The following is a 19382-nucleotide window of genomic DNA, read 5'->3' as shown; positions in this document are numbered from 1 at the left end:
ACTTCGACCTCACTCCCTCCATCCCTCTTACGGAGGAAACTTTCCCTTTGGTTTGGGGAAAGAAGTGAATTTCTTCGGCTTCCTCGCCAATTTGTCATTCAATCGTGTGGTCTTTGGCGAGTGAAGATCGTGGACTACCTAAAATTGTTAACCAGTCGGTGCACAGCGAAGCCCGTGAAATAATTAGTAAATGTAGCAATTCTGTCCGCATCCAACAAATGAAGGGTCTCAGCTACATCAACTTGTCTTTCCTCTTTCGAGAGAGGTATGGGAAAGCACATACTATTGACAACAGCTCCAGAAGGGGCACACTCGAAATAAAAAGGCTCTAGTTCCGGCAAGGAACTGAATTTCCCTTCTCTAAACTGAATGAACTTAAAAACTTTTGAATATCAAAATATAAAAGTGTAAAAGGTAAACGGCTTGCAAGGCTTAGGCTTTCTATTGATGAACTAGCCTTTAGACTTCTGCATCTAAACTGATTGTTGAGCAATAGTGATTACGAAGTGAGGAAAGAAGCAGAGCCGGTATGCTTTCATAAAAATTATGCTTGACCATATCGGCGATCTAAATGTGGAAGAACACGGATGGTACGTTTACCTAAACATCGTATTTACAATAACATAGCGATCCAACGCGGTTTTAAGTGGGTTAAAACAAGAAAATACATATATGTTCATATGTTTTTCGTCTCGTTTGCAAGGCTTTGTAGGCAATCTCATCTCCTCTCTAGTTTCTAATATTTAATGATTCTTTCCAACTTCATTTCCATTTTCAAAAACTTCCTCTGGTCTCGTCTCGTGCTCAATACCAATTTTCTTGTATAGTTGTAAACACAGAATTCCAGACAAAATGAAAAGAATAATTTTGAATGTAAGAAAAGAGTCCTGTCAATATCAGAGACGGATCCAGGTTAAGCATTTTAGGCGGGCAGTACAGTAGCTAGAATTGTTTGAAGGGGAATGGAATCGCTCTCACAAATGTTGAAAAAAAATCAAGAGCATAAATTCTGCCATTGAATAGGGTGATAGGGAACTATTAACTTTTCAAAGCAGTAGCAACGAAATCTTTGATAGTTCAAACATATTTGTTGACTCAATGCTAACATCGTACTTATTACTGTGTAAAATCTTTCTTTTTTCTACCTGCAAATTACAATATAAATAAGTTATTTTTACCGGTATGCCATACCGGCCGATTTTCTAACTTTCGGATGCATAACCGGCTCATACCGCCTCACTTTAAGCACTGCCCTACAGTCTTCTAAAGGTCCGGTTCATTTACAGTTCTGATGTACTCTGCCACGTATTTTCATTGATACTTGAATTAAAAGGCATTTTAGATCTTGCAATCTTAACCTCTTAATAAATGTACGAGAATCAGATGAAACATTAATGGAATAAACTTTGTCATCTTTCAGGTAATTCAATTTGTTCCAAATCTATGCGTTCATATTACCGTAAAATAAGTTTTCGCTGAAAATATTGCAGTCTCAGTAACTACTAATTTCGTCTGGGTAGGTGGAATATAGATACATGAAAGATAGTTATATCAAGAAGTAGATAGTTATATGCGTGTAACTTTAAATTCCAGTAGGAGCACTAATTCCACGTAAGGCTGTCATTTCTAAGTTATCAATAATAATAGGACCAAGCAATGATTATCTTAATTTGGCACTTTTAGTGGGTTAATTTATTAACTGCGTAAGGTTATATATATATTAAAAATTACAGTTCTAGGATTTTCTGCATAAAATCAGTCATAGTTCACATCTCCAATTACATTGACGACTACGGAAATAGCTCAATTGTGGTATACTCAATACATGGTAATGTAAGAAGTTGGGGAAAGCTTTGGTAACTCATTGATAGAGTACAAATCGTTTATTGCAGAACGCGCAAATGCTTATATGCCATCAATGTAATCTCCGGACTTTGTGACCAGCTGAACACTAGTAGTAGTCTCGTTTTTATTGATGTTTACGACAGAACACTCATCACATGAAGAACAGAGTTTCTGGTGGGAACACACTGTTTCTCTAAGTGATTCCTTCCTTAATCCTACGGAATAATACCTGTAAAATATGAGGATTTCAAGAACGTCCAATTCCCATCGTTCTGCTATGCTTCTTCTGCTGATCGGTGTCTGATCCTCATATTGTCACGTTACAATATGGCATGCCAAGATGTTTCCATGATAATTCTGCTCAGATCATTTGAACCATCGAAACAGGGATTTAGAGCTGTTGCAGTTCGAAGTATAATGGTGTTACATAATTTTCAAGACAGCTCTTCTCTTCGACCGAGATAATCTCAAAAAATAACTGAATATTCAGCCTAGTAGTCGCCATCCACGGAATTTCCCCGGGAGAGTTGTAAAATAAACGGTTCATCGTGGGACATTACGGTATAGACTGAATATTTAACTATCACACTGCACGGTTTGTTCTTCCCCGTGTTCAACCATGTAAGCTTTTGCGTTCCCAAATTTTCACGTTAAAGCCAATTCACAGTAGATACTATATTACCATTTTATAGACCTCGTACGTTTGCAATTTACATTAGAATTTGTCAAAGAAAGCAGAAATAAAATTATATACATACAAATGTATTGTTGTGTTTAAATATTTAGTACAATTCATCCTGATATAATGCTCAATTAATATTAATAATTGTAGCACATAGTGTTAATTTAGTAGTTTGTTTTCTTTGACACATTCTATATTCATAGATATAGTATTGTTATAGTTCGTAGATATTAATAATTCATAAGTATTAACAATACTTATAGTTCGTAGATATAGTATAAGTATTGTTAATTTTCTTTTATGAACATTGTTCATTTTTTATTTATCTTTTTTAATTATCTCTAATATATAACTAATTTATATTTATTATTTCTATCATTTAATTGTATGTTTCTTATGTAAACTCACCAACCAAAGGTCCTAGAAGTATAATGATTAGACCATTTGTGAACATCCTTAGTCCCATAGCACTTGCTAAATGTTGAAGTCCCACATGCTCTGATAAGGTTAAAGAAAAGTAAACAATTCTCATTCCTTTCATAATGCCCAACAGAACACACACTGCCAAAACGGACGAAAAGCCTTTGGTCAGAGTTAAAACTGAAAAAATAATGAAAACTTAATAAATCATTTTTACGTTTAATGTATTTAGAAAATCTCTTTTAAATGTAACAACAACAAATTAACAATTCAATGTATGTTAAAGGCAAGCATCCCTAGAACATGTTTAAGTTAACCAAATACATATTGCCAGAAAAAAGTTTTACTACTACTATAAATTATTTTTAAAAAGTAATTATTTAGTAACTACAAAATAAAAGTTTTCTACTGTAATTACAAGTATATATTTTTTATTTTTATATCTTCTAAATTAGAATTGTTCACTTCCATATTCGTAACTCTGTATTTTTATTAATACTTTATTTTCATTTGTTTGCTAAAAGATATTTTAGTTTCTGTAGTTTTTCTTCTTCTTTAGTAGTTTTTATTTTGTTTTTATTTTTATTTTTTGACCTGTTTACTTAATGTCAGAACTTTTACGTACTTTTAATGTCAGTAAATTTTATTTACTTTTAGACTTCTAAATATATTTTTGTCCATTCTTTAGTTTTGTAACTTAGTGATTTTGTATTTTTCTCTTCCTTACGTACTACTTTCAGTGGTAGAGCAGCATATTTGAATTTTACCCATTTAAGATATTTTCATTTAGTTCTACAGAGAAAATGTCGAATGCCTCAGTTTTCGTGTACTCAGTAAAATGCACGGACATATTTCCTCCCAGACATACTTCCTACCATCTACATAAACCTTCCAGAAATTAGCAAAACGTGTTATCAGTCACCTTGGTATACACCAGTTGCGTCTCAATTACATAATCATATGTTACAATCTGTTGTTGTTCCGGAAGATAAAGCCAGGCTCCTTGCTGCCTTATCTCCCGAAGCGAATGCATGGCTGAAGGTGATACCTTCTCCTCCTTTAGGCCTTCATTTGTCAAATGAAAGCTTTCGAATTGCTGTTACCATACGTTTAGGTATAGGTGTTTGTGAGCCACATCGCTGTCCAGCTTATGGAGATGAGGTTAACCAACGTGGCCTGCATGGCCTCATGCATGAAGAGCGCTGGTAGATTCTCCCGACACTCCTCCGTTAATGATATAATACTACGAGCCCTTAACAGCTGGAATTCCTTCAATACGGGAACCTTTTGGTTGCTGTCGTTCGGATGGAAAGCGACCGGATGGTATGACACTGGTTCCATGGATGAGAGGTAAATGTTTATTGTGGGACTTCACATGTGCTGATACGTACGCTCAATCAAGTCTCCCTCTGTTAGTAATGAATGCTGCAGATGTTGCTAATAGCAAAGAAAATACAACAATTTTCTCGAAAATTTTGTTTTCGCTCCAATAGCTATTGAAACCAGCGGAGCTTGGGGTGCAAGAAGTCTTGAATGCATTAGAGAGGTAGGAAAACGCATTTCTTGTGTTTCCGGCGAAGTTCGCTACACATCTTTTCTAATACAGCGCATATCTGTTTCTATCCAACGTGGTAATGTATCATCGGTCCTTAGCACTTTACCACCTGAAAGGAACTGGATGAGGTGTTTGTACTCTAATAAGAATAGTTTTATATATATTTGTCCCAGAACAATAGTTTTTCTTTTGTCTTTATTATTATATATTTAAATTGTAATTTATATGAATGGAAACTTAGTGTAGTTAAGAAATAATGTGATTTGATTGGTAATTTCATTGTTTCATGTTTGAGAAAATGTTTCGTACATGGATCTAAATCCCCAAATCTAAGTCTTTTGCTTATAGTTTTATTTTATGCTATTGTTAAACAAATTTCAATGTATTGTATAACAATAAAAAATATATTCAAATAAAATAATAAGTGCAGATTAGACCTAATCAATAATTTTTTGAAATGCTTATACTTTAGAGAGTTCGAGCCTTTTTATATACGAAAGTAAACATTAATGCAATAATACCAAGAAATAATAATTAAATATTATGAAGATATTCATAATCACATGATTACTGACTGAATACATAAGTATCTTGTATCAAATGGATCTCACATTTTAAAGAATGATTTGTTAATTCTAGAAAGTCGCTGCAGCATAGAGAAATATTATGAGATTGTACTTAGGTATTAGTAACAAATCTAAGCTTCGACTTATAAAGACTGATGTCAACAAAACGCGAATATTTTTAATATTAATATTATATCAATATTTTAAAAAAATAAAATCAACTTCTAAACTAAACTAAACTAATTATTAAACTTTCAAAATATACATTTGCTATAGAATCATGTTTCAACCTAAATAATTGAGAAATAATATTTTTTCACTTGCCAATTATAAATTAAATAGTATACTTAAAGTAAAAATTTTTCTTCATTCTTTATTACAGATTGAAATAAAAAACAATGTTATGATGCTTTGTGTAAAATATAAAATATATTTAACTATTGATGCAGGAAATAGCCTACAATTCTCAATAATTGTGTTGCATTATTATTACAAAAGCTTTGTTGAGTTAATGAAACTTTCATTATTCGATAATGTACATAAATATTATTTTACAGCAGACATCAGACAGAATTATTTGTTTCAACTTCAATATTTTAAACCATCCTTATTATAAAAGCTTCACCACGTAAAAGAAGTCATCAATAAATAAATAAATAAATAAATAAATAAATAAATAATAAATAAATAAAAGCAAGACGCCTCACTCTGTCACGCTAATAACTGATAGTATACAGTTAGACTAATAAGTATTGTTAGCTATACTGCCTCCTACCTGACGCCAGAAGATGTCGCTAGCATGCAGCTAATTTGCAGACGATCCGAAGGCTTGGGCGAACAACTAGTTTTATTAACATCAAACCTTTGAAATGTTATTTTATGCGAATGAAATATACAGTTAATTCAGTTTCAGTTAATAAGTACGTTGCACGCACAACACTAAGGCCCGTCTCCTGAAGAAACCAAGGTAGATAGAAGCATGAAACCTTTTGTAACCTTGAAGGGACACAAAAGACAACATTATGCTGATAAGGAAAATCCCCCTTGAGGGGGTCTAAGGGGGTTACGAGGGATAACTACGAGTACTTCGACCGTACTTACGGATGGCCGTCATGATGGATAGACACGATAGCGACAAGTAGTTTTCAGAACTGATCTCTATGGTACACGTCATTAGCTTTCAAACGAGATACCACACGATGGGGGTTGCTCTTTAAAATTTTATAGTTATCCCCCGTGACCCGCTTGAGAGCAATTTATTTTTTTTCTTTCTTTTTTTTCATATCAGCATAATGTTTTCCTTTATGTCCCTTGGAGGATCGAAAGATTTCATGTTTCTATCTGACTTGGTTTCTTCAGGAGATGGGCCTTAGTGTTATGCGTGGAACGTACTTCGACCCTACTTTACGGATGGCTGCCATGTTGGATAGGGACACACACGGTGAGGGGTGCTATTTAAAATTTTGTAGTTATCCCCCGTAGTCCCCTTGAGCGCACCTCATGGGGAGTTCTCCATATCAGCATAATGTTGTGTTTTATGTCCCTTGAAGGTTACAAAAAGTTTCATGTTTCTATCTACCTTGGTTTCTTCAGGAGACGGGCCTTAGTGTTATTCGTGGAACGCACTGTATATAGTTAGTTAGTTAGTTCGTTACTTTCATATAAATATTTCTTAAATTGCCACTACAAAGGTACATGGGGTACAATAGGAGAAATATTATTTTTCTAAAATACATACCAGATCTTGCTAATACAGATCCAAGTGTACCCATTAAATACATTATCCTTTTTTTGGGGTGAAATTTGTGAGTTACAATTGGAACAAGAAATCTTGACGTTATATCTGCTGCACCAATTACAGACATGCACGTTGCAATATCACTTATTGAATAGTTCATATTGTCCAGGAAAAGTGGGAAAAGCAATCCAAAATTAAGTTCAGCTAGAAATGTTATAGCAAGCCCTACAATAATATTAATAAATGTAATATCTCTTAAAAGATCCAGGTTGAAGAATGTTGTGAGGCAAGTTAGAACTTTCCTAACTTTAGATAAGTGTGGTCTCGTGATGACCATAGGAGAATATTCTTCTTCACATTGTTCGTTATTTTGCAAATTATCATGTTGTTGTTCAGTTTCATTATCAGTTGCTACGTACAAGGCAGGCTCAAAATCATGAGCAATACTACTCAAAGAAGCTGCTTCAACTGATGATAATCTTCGGAATGATCTTTTTCTGGTTCGCTTACTTACGTCTGATGGTTGACCTACTAAAAAAGGGGATCCCTCGGAAATTGTTCGAATGCGTTTGCTAAATTTTTGAGATGTGATTTCAGCTTGTGTAATTTCAGAGGGTTTTGTTATTTTTTCAGAACATTCAGAAGTAGACTTTGTCCGTTGTAAGCAAGAATTAAGAACAGACTGTGAAACAGGTACCTGATGTGATGATTCATATTTTATTCTAGTGTTGCCAGTCAATGTTTCTAAAGGCGAAGAATCTTTGGGCAAAAAATTATGTTGAGTTTTATTTTGTTCATTGTTCAGGTTAGCTATGACATTTAAGCTTCTATTACTATCTACATCGTTTGTAATATATTTTCTTTCTCCCAAAGAATGGTCATTTAAATTAGTCAAACTTTCTGAATCAATTTCACTTTCTGATTTTGTTGTTTCAACAGGATTTTCTTGTAGAGTTTCTTTAATTATAGAATATCCTTCTTCAGCTATTATTTCGTCTTTTAAAGATTTTGATGATGAAATAACATTATTTACTTCTTGAGAAATTTTAGCTTGGTGCTTAGAATGATCGAAATTGGCATTTGAAGATTTATTTTTGTACTTCCTTTCCATTTTAAGTGGTCGAAATAAAGCAGCTCCAACAACAGCATGTAATGCAATTCCTGCAAGAATTAGTGCAACTCCTTGGAATGCATATTCAGTTAGTAAAAATTTTATTAACAATGGAAAACAAACATTGCCTAATCCAGTTATGGTCATAGTGAGTCCCATTGCAATTTCTCGTTTACGCATGAAATATGTATTTAATACAACAAAGGATGAAGGTAGTAGCATTCCAAATCCAATACCTGAAAAAAGTAAAAATAAATAAATAAAAATATCTTGGCGTTTAGAAAATAAGAAATCGAATTAAATAGTCTGAACTAGTTTAGACATAAGATCTAACGTAGGATAAAATACCATGCCTTTTAGCTTTATTATTACTACCACAGCAGATATTCATACTATTATTACTTCTGTGACTTCATCAAGAAGAAAAATTTAAATGCCAATTTGAAAAGCTAAATATTCAGAAGTTAATTCTTACGAGACAAAGTTAATTCTCGTAAAACAAACCTTGTTTCTTAGAAATAAAATATGTTAGGGAAATGCTAGACAAAAGTAAAAGTAATTGATATTGTGTCAATACAGAAAATCTTCAATTTGGTTGTCTGATCTGAATCGATATGGTTCCTGAAATGAAGATAGTTCTCTAGCTTTCCATTCTACTTTTCTAGCTACAGCTTATGCAGTCAAATTGTTGACTTGAAACTATATTGTAAAAATCCTTCTGAGTAAAGACAAAATGGTACGCGGGAGTAGGACTTAACCATTTTATTACAAAATCTTGCTTGATACAGTATGTTACAAGTTTCTTTACAATAGAGATCCAAAGACCTTACAATGTTCTTTAATTTTAAATAAATCATTAGCGGTGAGTGATTAGGATTATTCCAGAGTCCAATGCAGATAAGGGACTAGTTCGAGAGAATCTCAGGGCCCAGACGCAGCCAAGAGAAGCAAAGGAGTGATCAATCTGGCGAGACTGGTACCATTAAGCTGCTCCTTTTATACTATTTCTTCGTGAATCCTCAATGTTCCTTGTGAGTAGTGATGTCGTAGCTCTCTTTGGGTCACATGTTGGATGATGACACATATTGTCTGCTGGTTGTTGTTGTTCATGTTGAGCACATGGATCTTTGGCACATGTATAGGATATTACAATATTGATCGCTTGAATGCCAAGTGTTGTAACTCCAAAGCTGAAATTTTCCAAAAGAGAACTTTGAACTTCAACATCTCTTGTAAATCGCATCAAATCGTTATCATCATTAGAAACTAAACTTTATGTTTTTGGTTGCAACTATTAAAAGAAATAACTAAACTTTATAAGTATGTTTTTGGTTGCAACTATTAAAAGAAATGTTAATTTTTTGTAAACTTCAAAGTTCTCTCCTGAAAAACATCCATTTGAAATTACATTACTTGGCATCCAAGCAGTCCATATAAACGAATTATTGATATGTTTTCTAAAACCTGTTCTTTTTTCTTTTCAGTATAATACAAACTCTTCAAACAACAAAAATTTACAAAATATATTACTTTGGAGTTTAATGTTATATTTCAGCACCACATACGTCCATAGGCTTAATAGAGCTTTCACTGAAAATTAAATCCCCATGTTTTGCGCGACTTAGCCACATCAAATATGCAACGATTGGATTTGGAATAAAGAGAAAAGTAAATACGACTATCTGAAGAAAAATATATGAGGTAATTAATTCGAATAGAGGTACTGAAACTAATGAAATTAACTAGCCTGTTAAGTAAAAATAACGGCATACCGTAAGAAAACCGTTATGAGGTACATTTCAACTAAATCAATTGCTAAACGTTATTGTCATGCGTTTCAGGAAACTTGTACAATATTTGTATTCGTTCTTACTCATATTATTTAGTCAAATCTCTTTTGTATGATTCTATGTAATCTATACGTAGCTAAACGATTACTAACTCAAGCCAATCTTTAAATGCTCTCTTGTTAAAATTGTGTATATTATTATATAATAATTGAAAGGTTGAGATCCAGAGTAACTTCCACGCCATGGAGACAGAAGAATCGAAAGCTAACGTTCATATTCATATAGTGTAAATATATTACTAATAACGTATTTAAAATGTATGACTTTATTATAACAAGTAATTCCTCTCTTGGAGACAAAGAAGAAAGTTCGTATAAACAGGAACCCACATGGGCAACAATTCAGAGAGAGAGGGAGAGATTTGAAAATGGAGCAGTTATTTGTTTAAAGTAACCTAACATGTCTCGGAACTAATGTGTGTATGGATATTAAACCAACAAGAAAAACGAAAACAATCGACAAATCCCATTTCCAAACCACTTTCTCTCGATAAAGATGCTCGTGCAAATCCTGTTACCAAAAACTTTTTATTTATTTATTTATTTATTTATTTTTTCATGTGAAGAATCAGTACTTGAAGTTTGATCGTACATTTTCTACTATATTCCAGGAGATCCCTGCTTCTCTAGATATTATTTTACCCAGAATTTGCCTTAGCTGCTATTTCTTTCTCAATCGAGACGTTGGATATGATTCGCGTTTATACCATTGGTTTAATGTTATAGACGTATTAGCTTCCGAGAAACTAGCTCAAACAATCACCTGTCTCCATTTTCAAATGACTCTCTGTCGGAAACTATGCATGTGCAGAACCCTGTTGAAAGAAATATTTTCTCTTTGTTTTCACAAAATCACATAGTAAAGTTTGGACACTCATTTTAGATACCTACATATTTGTTGGAGATGAGAAGTATGGTGAAATTTATTGGCTAAAAGACAATGTAACAAAAAGATAATAATAATAATAATAATAATAATAATAATAATAATAATAATAATAATAATAATAATAATAATAAAAACTTGGTTAAGTTGTGGCTTGTAGATATATTTTGATGTTAGATGAAAGTGAATTATGGAAGTAGATTCAATGCAAATTAATTTTGTAGGTCCTATTTTTAAATGGGGAGCAACTTGCTTTTTAAGAGCTACTGTTATGTTCGCTGCATAGTATGTACGGAAGCATATAGAATGTATATTAATAGAGGTTTCCAAAATGTTTATGTCGTTTTATGAGACCTAACAAGTAAACCTTACGTTTGGGTGAATCGAGTTGCTGACTGAGACACATATGAGAAAATAGTACTAAATGTGGTCAGTATTTCAGTGAAGTTGTAGGTGCGAAGCTCCAGGGGTTTAGGAGATACGGCTACCAGAACATCACATGGAAGTACAAATAGTCTTCATACAGTTGGAGGTAAAAGCTTTGTAAGACCTCTTGTAACGACAAAAGATGAATAACAAATATATGGGTACATATTAGGACTAGGGAGAAGTCATATAGCAAGGGTATACCTGACGACGGCCATCTTGAAATCCGCCATTTTGAATTAAGGTTAAGTTTTAAAAGTGGTAATAGGATCATGTGATACATGATTTAAGGCGCAAATTTAATCAGAAGAACAATGGTGACGTTAATTTTGATTTACGCGCAATTGGTAAAAAGTTACAGGGAAATTAAATATTGTTGCAGCATATGTATTAGTCCTTTACCCCACCTTGTAAATTTTGTGTTAATGATAATAATTAAATAAAAAGCAGGTGGATAAATATTAGGTCTATGGTAAGAGTTGCCTTGATGGCGGCCATGTTCAAATCCACCATTTTGAATCACACTAAAGTTTTAAACAAAACGCATAACATTGACACCTTATTAATAGCAAATTTTACCATAAATCCAAAGGTATAACCATTTTTGCTTTATCATTAACCAGCATTTGTTATCGCATAAACAAGTTGCTAATTGATGGAAAAATGACCAAAGTGGAATTGAGTCATAATTGAACTTGGGTCTTCTTGCAGAAAAGTCCTCAATTAGTACAATCAATATGTAGTTCAGAAAAGAGTGTATGACTTGCACAAATGCTCTGCTCAGTGAGCACACCTGACGAAGGCAATCGAGTTATGCTTGATACATTTGTCGTTAACAATTCCGTCAAAGCAATAGTCCTAAGGAACGATCCATTTAATTTTGTGTTGGTTAATGATAAAGCAAAAATGGTTATACCGTTGGAGTTATGGTAAAATTTGCTATTAATAAGGTGTCACTGTTATCCGTTTTGTTTAAAACTTTTGTCTGATTCAAAATGGTGGATTTGAACATGGCCGCCATCAAGGCAACTCTTACCATAGACCTAATATTTATCCACCTGCTTTTTATTTAATTATTATCATTAACACAAAGGTGGGGTAAAGAACTAATAAATATGCTGCAACAATATTTAATTTCCCTGTAACTTTTTACCAATTGCGCGTAAATCAAAATTAACGTCACCATTGTTCTTCTGATTAAATTTGCGCCTTAAATCATGTATGACATGACCCTATTCCTATTTTAAAAACTTAACCTTAAAAAAATGGCGGATTTCAAGATGGCCGCCGTCAGGTATACCCTTACTATATGACTTCCACTAGTCCTAATATGTACCCGTATATTTGTTATTCACTTTTTGTCGTTACAAGAGGTGTTACAGAGCTTTTACCTCCAATTCTATGAAGACTATTCTGTAATTCCATGTGATGTTCTGGTAGCTGTATCTCCTAAACCTCTGGAGCTTCGCACCTACAACTTCACTGAAATACTAACCACATTTAGTACTACTTTCTCATATATGTCTCAGTCAGCAACTCGATTCACCCAAACGTAAGGTTTACTTGTAAGTATAGTAATAACGTAGTAGGCACATGTTAGTCTTAGGGAAAGTTGTACATTACTAATTATCATCATTCTTTTCTTCTTTATAGTGCAATGTCCTCTGTACTGACCTGTAGATAAAACGAGAAAAGCGAAAATTGATAGTGAATAAACGTGAAAGAATTGGTTAAATGAAAAAGTTGGACAAAATGGGAGAACTCATGGATCCAAACTCACGTGCCTGATTTCCAACCATGATACTTTCGAATTAGAACGCATTACTGAGTTCAGTGTCCATTTGAAATGTTTTGTATATCAATATATCCGTAGAATACATCCAAAGTCTTTGGAGATATAGAACATAATAACAATTCATATTTAATCTCCAGTTGCGAGTAGAGAAAATCTACTCTGATTTTAATTTTTTATTTGATATCAGATACATAAACTTCGTAAATATTAGCAATAATATTGGCCTACTGTCCTGTAGTTTTACTGTTTGCCACAGATCACAATTTAATTACTAATCATTTATATTTTATAGTTAATGTTGTTAAACAATCATTGTTATTAGTCACTATGTGTTCACTTGATATTAAACGATCAATTGAATTTGAATACAAAGTCTGTTTCGAGAAATGAACAGTGGGTCAATTAGAAGGGGCAGGGGTGGAGGGCTAGAGAATGAAACGATTTTAGGGATCCAATTTGGTTGTCTGTACGACGTTAAAATGTTCAGATTGCTAATAAGGTAACAAGATGTTTCAGAGTAACTTCGTGGGAGTAAAATGCAGTGAATTTCAAAGCAGCAATATGCTATAAAATTATGCGTCAAACTATGTAAATTCGTTATCGACACTCTTGTAATGTTAAGACAGAAACTTCGTTGAAATCACAAGTGTGTAGGTTGCATAACGCGTTCAAACAAGAGCTAAAGTCGCGGAAGATGAACAACGTTCTGGGCTTCTAGCAATGCCCAGAGCTCCTGAAAATGTCGCTAAAATAAAGTCTGTGTTGAGCTATAACCGGCATCCTCCTTGAGATGGTGAACATCTTCATTATTAAGCATGGTAATGCACCAAGTCATGCATCACTGCAAATGAGAGAAATAATGTGGTAACTCTTCCCCACTCACTACACAGTCCTCACATGACAACACAAACTTGTTTGTGTTCCCGACGGACAAGTTAAATCTGAAAGAATACTTTGACTCAATTGCAATAGTTCAAGCAGATGCGACGCATTTTCTACAAGGAATCTCATATCAAGACTTCCTGTGTTGCTACAAACAGTGGTTGCAACCCTGGAATCGATGTATTGACGTTCAAGAATCCTGCTTTGAAGAATGTAATTTCTTTCGAAATAGGCCCTGATCTTTGTCTGTATTTACATAGAATGTAATTGATTATCCACTTACCAACGAGTACACCATATGTAAGTATGAGTTGCATGAGATTAGAGGCAAAACCAGTCAATAGTATTCCTGTAAAAGAGCAGACGGCACCAACCAACGCCATCTTTCTGTAACTCACTCGTTGAAGTAAAGGTCCAGTTATTAAACCTACAATGACAATGTAAATGTCATAGCAAAGTATTAAGAATAAATGTAAAGTATCTGAGACCTTACACAAATAATTAATTAGTAATCAATAGAAACTATTATATCATTCTTCCTTAGAAAATCCGAAAAAAATGGCAACGAAAGCAGATGAGACAGCCACCACCAGTCAACTAAATGTCATCTGTTTGGAGTTAAAGTTCTTCACGAAACACAATATTGGGAATTTTACTTTCTTGTATTGTTAATACTCTTATACAAAAATAAGAAAACTTTTTTTTTAATCGTTCAGGGAAAAGAAATAATTAATGGAGAAGCGACATTATTAATTGATGTATCTAGGCAACAATTGTTGTAAATCATAACTAAAACATATGGTATTAGGCGTAGTTGGTATTTGTGTTTAATAAATAAATAAATAAAATGAGAAAACGTCCTAGACGCATATTCCATAGTATTAATACTCTTATTTGATCGGAATTGTACCTAACGCTTATAAATAAAGGAAGATTTAGGTATTTTCTATTGAGATTGGATTATGTGTTATTATCTATTTGATTAACGATAATTCATGTGACTTAAAAATTTTGTTCACGAAAGTACTGAAAAATAAACATGAAATATGACTTTCAGATTAGTTATTTCGAGGATTTTAATGAAGATAATGTAGATGTCGCTACGTACTTTCAAATACCTGAAAATTATTGTTCACCTAAATATGATTTGTAATAAATCAGCATATTTATATAGTGAAAAAAGATCAATTATATAAGATTTTGAAGATTTTGCAGTTTTCCCAAGTTGGTATCTATCATTTGACGAGATAAAAAAATCTTAATGAAACATACCGGTAATTCACGTCGAAATTAATATTCTGCATCCAAGTGGAGAATATGTTTTGTGCGTTGTAAAATTTTTACATATGTAAACACTGTAATCATTTTACTGAATGCTGGAGATGACGTGAAAGTTGAAAAAATAGAATAAGAACTAAGCTGAGATAGAGCAGAGCAATACTTTTATAGAGACTGGGCATAGTGAAGCTGAAGAAGTATTGCGACTGGATGCTGTGGAGAAAAATATGGACGATTTTAAGTTCAATCAGAAATACAAATGATTTACAGATAAACGATTTCAAGATAAAAGTATATATAATAGATGAAACATTAAGGTGAATATACTGATGTATTACGGAATAAAACAAAACAAGGTGCTGATAGATAGAAGTTCAAAATATATAATGAATACGAAAAATAACAGTACTTCCAATTTTGGTACATCACAAGGGCTCAGAGTGGAAGATAGATTAACAGCTGTTTCCTAATATTACTGGAAATAGAAGAAAGAAAAAGAAACAGATACCAGTAACTAATGATTTATTCTGATCGATTGGCGAGATCTTTTGGTTCAAATTTATCATTTTCCAGTTTTCTTTTTCCGAAAACTTGATTTTGGATTACTTCCAACCACACACACACATATATATATATTCATTATATATATATATATATATATATATATAGATAGATAGATAGATATAGATATATAGATATATATATACAGACTGGACAATTTATCTGGAACATCCGTGATAATGAAGAAACCAGAAGAGGGAGAAAAGCGAAACTTTGCACGAAGCAACTATGAAGAGGGCGACATCGTTTTACGTATTCAACAGCTGCACCCAAAGAGCAGTGTTGCCATCCCAGCATAAAGTAATATTTTTTTCAAATGGCATTACGTCAGATTATTACATATTTCAAATCAGAATTTTAAGCGAAAACTTAAAATACCATATTTAGTATTCAGTGTTGCAAACTAAGGATGTTATAATATCACAAAGATCCAAAATTTGGAAGCCTTTATCACATACAGAACAACGGAGATGGACAAGATAACGCACATCGGAAGCACCTTAGCGTTGGATACTATGGTCATGGTATGACTTGTTTTGAATGTATAGCAGCGAAGTTACAAGTACTTGAAAATTTGAATTTTTTCGAAAAATAGAATGCTGAGATAAGTATCATACTTAGTTACTTGTGTTGTTTTCAATGGATGTGTAAATTATTTTTCCGTTTACAGCACTTCGATATCTCAAACTGTTCCGGAGATATGATAAACATTGCTGAAGTTTGCAACACTGCTTAAACCATGTCATTGCGTAATTACACCCACTAAAAGTTATTCCTTCAATGTTATAAAAGAGAGGAAAAACAGCAATCAGTTTAAATATTGTCCAGAAATACGCTATTTTCAGCAGTGTTGCGAACTTTATCAATGTTTATCATATCTCAGGAACGGTTTAAAATATAGAAGTGCTGCAAACGGCAAAATGATTTGTTTGCCAATTGCAAACCACACAAGTAATTAGTTATGATACTTACCTAAGTATGTTTTCGAAATAAAGCCTTTAAAAAAATCAAATTTTCACAGCCCTTGCAACTTCGTTGCTATTCATTCAAAACAAGTCATACCATGACCATAGTATCCAACGCTAAGGTACTTCCGATGAGCATTGTCTTGTCCATCTCTGTTGTGCTGTATATGTGATAGTTTCCAAATTTTAGATGTTTGTGATATTATAAGATCCTTAGTTTGCAACATTGAATACTAAATGTGGTATTTTAAGTTTTCGTTTAACATGTTCATTTGAAATATGTAATAATCTGACGCAGTACCATTTGAAAAAATATAACTTTATACTGAGATAGCAACATTGTTCTTCGGGTGGTGTTAATATGTAAAATGATGTCCCCCTCCTTATAGTTGCTTCGTGCAAAGTTTCGCTTTTCTCCCTCTTCTGGTTTCTCCGTTATCACGGATGTTCCAGATAAATTGTCCACCCTATATATACTGGTGTTACATAAATGTGTCAGAATATGTTGGCAACAGATTCCTCACATCAAAATAAGAAAAAAAATGTTCATGTGGACCTGTGCTCAAAATGGTTATTTTCGGAGTTATAGGGTGCCAAAAACGTGAAACAAGTGAACATTAAAAGTTCATAGCACCACTATTATGGGACGTATCGTAGTCGAGTCAGACATTACTGAGAAACTGGTATCTGAACTATCCAAATATCCATCTCTCAGAACCTCCGGTACTTCTACAGTCATATTGAGAGAGGATGTTTGGGAGTACGTGATCAGTTTCCACGTACCTCTCTAAAAATTGGTGTGCAAGTACTTTTATTTTAACATATTTTTACTTTAGTATTAATTTTAACTTAACAGTAATTCTTTATATTGATCTATTGATCCTTTCCCATGATTCTATATTTAAAAGTCTAGTTAAATTCTTGAATAAACATAGTAAGAAATGGACAATTCTCGAGTTATTTTTATGAACCTTCCTCGTTAACTACAGCTAAAAAGTAATGCCATTTTTCAGTTTTCTTCATTACTTAATTCTTAACATTGATTCTAAAATCATGTATACATACATGGATATTAGAAGTCTTAGTTGTTTCTTCTAACTACATCAAGAATAAATTTCTTCTACTTACATTTCTGTAATTTAAAAGACTGACAATAAAAGGTGAAGTATGTAATACAGTTGAAATCATATTGAATTATACATAAAACAATCAAAACATGTTAAACACAGTAAAAACATGTTACACCTACATATATTACACCTACATAAATTTCAATAATATTGTCTTTGAAATTCTACAAATTTTCTCGGTTCATATTAATATATGAACTCGTACTTCGTATATAAATAATTAAAATCAATAAGTAATATATATTGCTATGAAGTCTACATTTAATATGGCGATAAAGTAGAACTATAGTTATATTCTTCTACTCAAATTCTCAACTTTTTTTCTACTGAATGAATATTTATAACAAGCTAAATTCTTATCTTACCAAAGAGGTTAAAAATACAACTGTTTATGTTCAACACTACAATGGCTGCCGTAGTTCCAAGGCCTAGTTCTTCTAATCTCGACTTAAAAAGAAGTCCAAAATTATGAGGAAACGTAAATATACACATCTGTAACATAAGTTGAACACAATTCTGTAATAGATAATGCAGTGAACACGTATTTAACATTAACATAACAGTCAACGAGAAACATTGTGCGATAGATCATAAAACTTACGTTATATGATATTTATATACCTAGTATATGTTATTTTATATGATAATTATATGCTCTGTATATTCATGTCTAACCAAACTTGAAATATTTATACTGTATTAAAATACATCATTTGTAAGCTTAGAAAATTTGGAAGTAAGTATAGCTATATTTAAGTATTAAAATAAATAGAATGGCACACGAAAATCTCTTTAATAATAACTATAACCAAATAAAGAGGATTAAGTTTATAATTGAAAATTAATAATAAATATTACAAGAAATTATCATTACAAATTTGCAACCAAATGTACAGAACATTCTCTGATCTTGTTTCTTATGTATAGAAAAAAATAAGTGTCAAAAAATGTGAAGGTCGACCTCTACAATAGATAACTTATGAACATGATGTTAATTTTTTTCTTGATTTGGACCCATCATTTTTCTGTTCTAGTCCTCCGTGCTTCTCTACACTTGTTCTCAATCAATGGCAATGATTATAACTGATTTGATACATTGAAAACATTGTACACTCCGCATCAAATATTGCGACAGCTAACGCCATGCAGTTAGGCCACCCAATGTACATCTTCTTATCCCATAATCGTGTCAGGTAAAGAAACCCTCTCTCTCCTCCTTTCTTCTCTCCTATACTAAACTTAACTTACAACATGAGCGCAATTCTTATTTCAAACTACACATGTATTAGTTTCGACAAAATGAAATAACAAAACCGAGGCGAAACATGATTCATAAGTTGATGTAGGGGGAAACTGAAACACACACAATGAAAAATTGAAACCAATGGATGTCTATTACACAGAAATTCAGAAATGAAGGAGAGAGAGAGAAGAGGAGAGAAGAAGAAAACGAAAAGGGAGAACAGCAATAATTCAAACGTAGCAATAATTTACTATGTGGAATTCAAACGTAGTAAGAAAAGAACCTAACATTATAAAGTTCCGTTTCCAGAAATCCAACAATAATATAGAAATAACATTTGTTTTTACATATTTTTTCAGAACTATTCGAATATATAGATCATGCTTTAAACATTCAGTATGTAACTTTCATAATGGATAGCATACTCAGTTTCAAGTTAAACTGTAGATC

General features: G+C 32.7%; 1 protein-coding gene across 1 annotated transcript in view; it reads right to left on the bottom strand.

The window, feature by feature from the left end:
* Positions 1 to 18181, bottom strand: part of LOC145682029 (uncharacterized) — a 28772-nt gene extending 10591 nt beyond the window's left edge. Inside the window, exons 1-4 of the mRNA XM_081753631.1 lie at positions 18055 to 18181; positions 14039 to 14182; positions 6807 to 8153; positions 2936 to 3127 (exon numbers count right to left, since the gene is read on the bottom strand). Of these exons, the coding sequence (XP_081609757.1) occupies positions 2936 to 3127; positions 6807 to 8153; positions 14039 to 14182; positions 18055 to 18181 (1810 nt within the window). The remainder of the gene's footprint in view (positions 1 to 2935; positions 3128 to 6806; positions 8154 to 14038; positions 14183 to 18054) is intronic.
* Between the last annotated feature and the right edge of the window lie 1201 nt (positions 18182 to 19382).

Source organism: Thermobia domestica, chromosome 3 (genome assembly GCF_964235325.1).
Source record: "Thermobia domestica chromosome 3, izTheDome1.hap1.1, whole genome shotgun sequence".
Taxonomy (NCBI): Eukaryota; Metazoa; Arthropoda; class Insecta; order Zygentoma; family Lepismatidae; genus Thermobia; species Thermobia domestica.
This window is presented reverse-complemented; position numbering and strand designations above follow the sequence as displayed.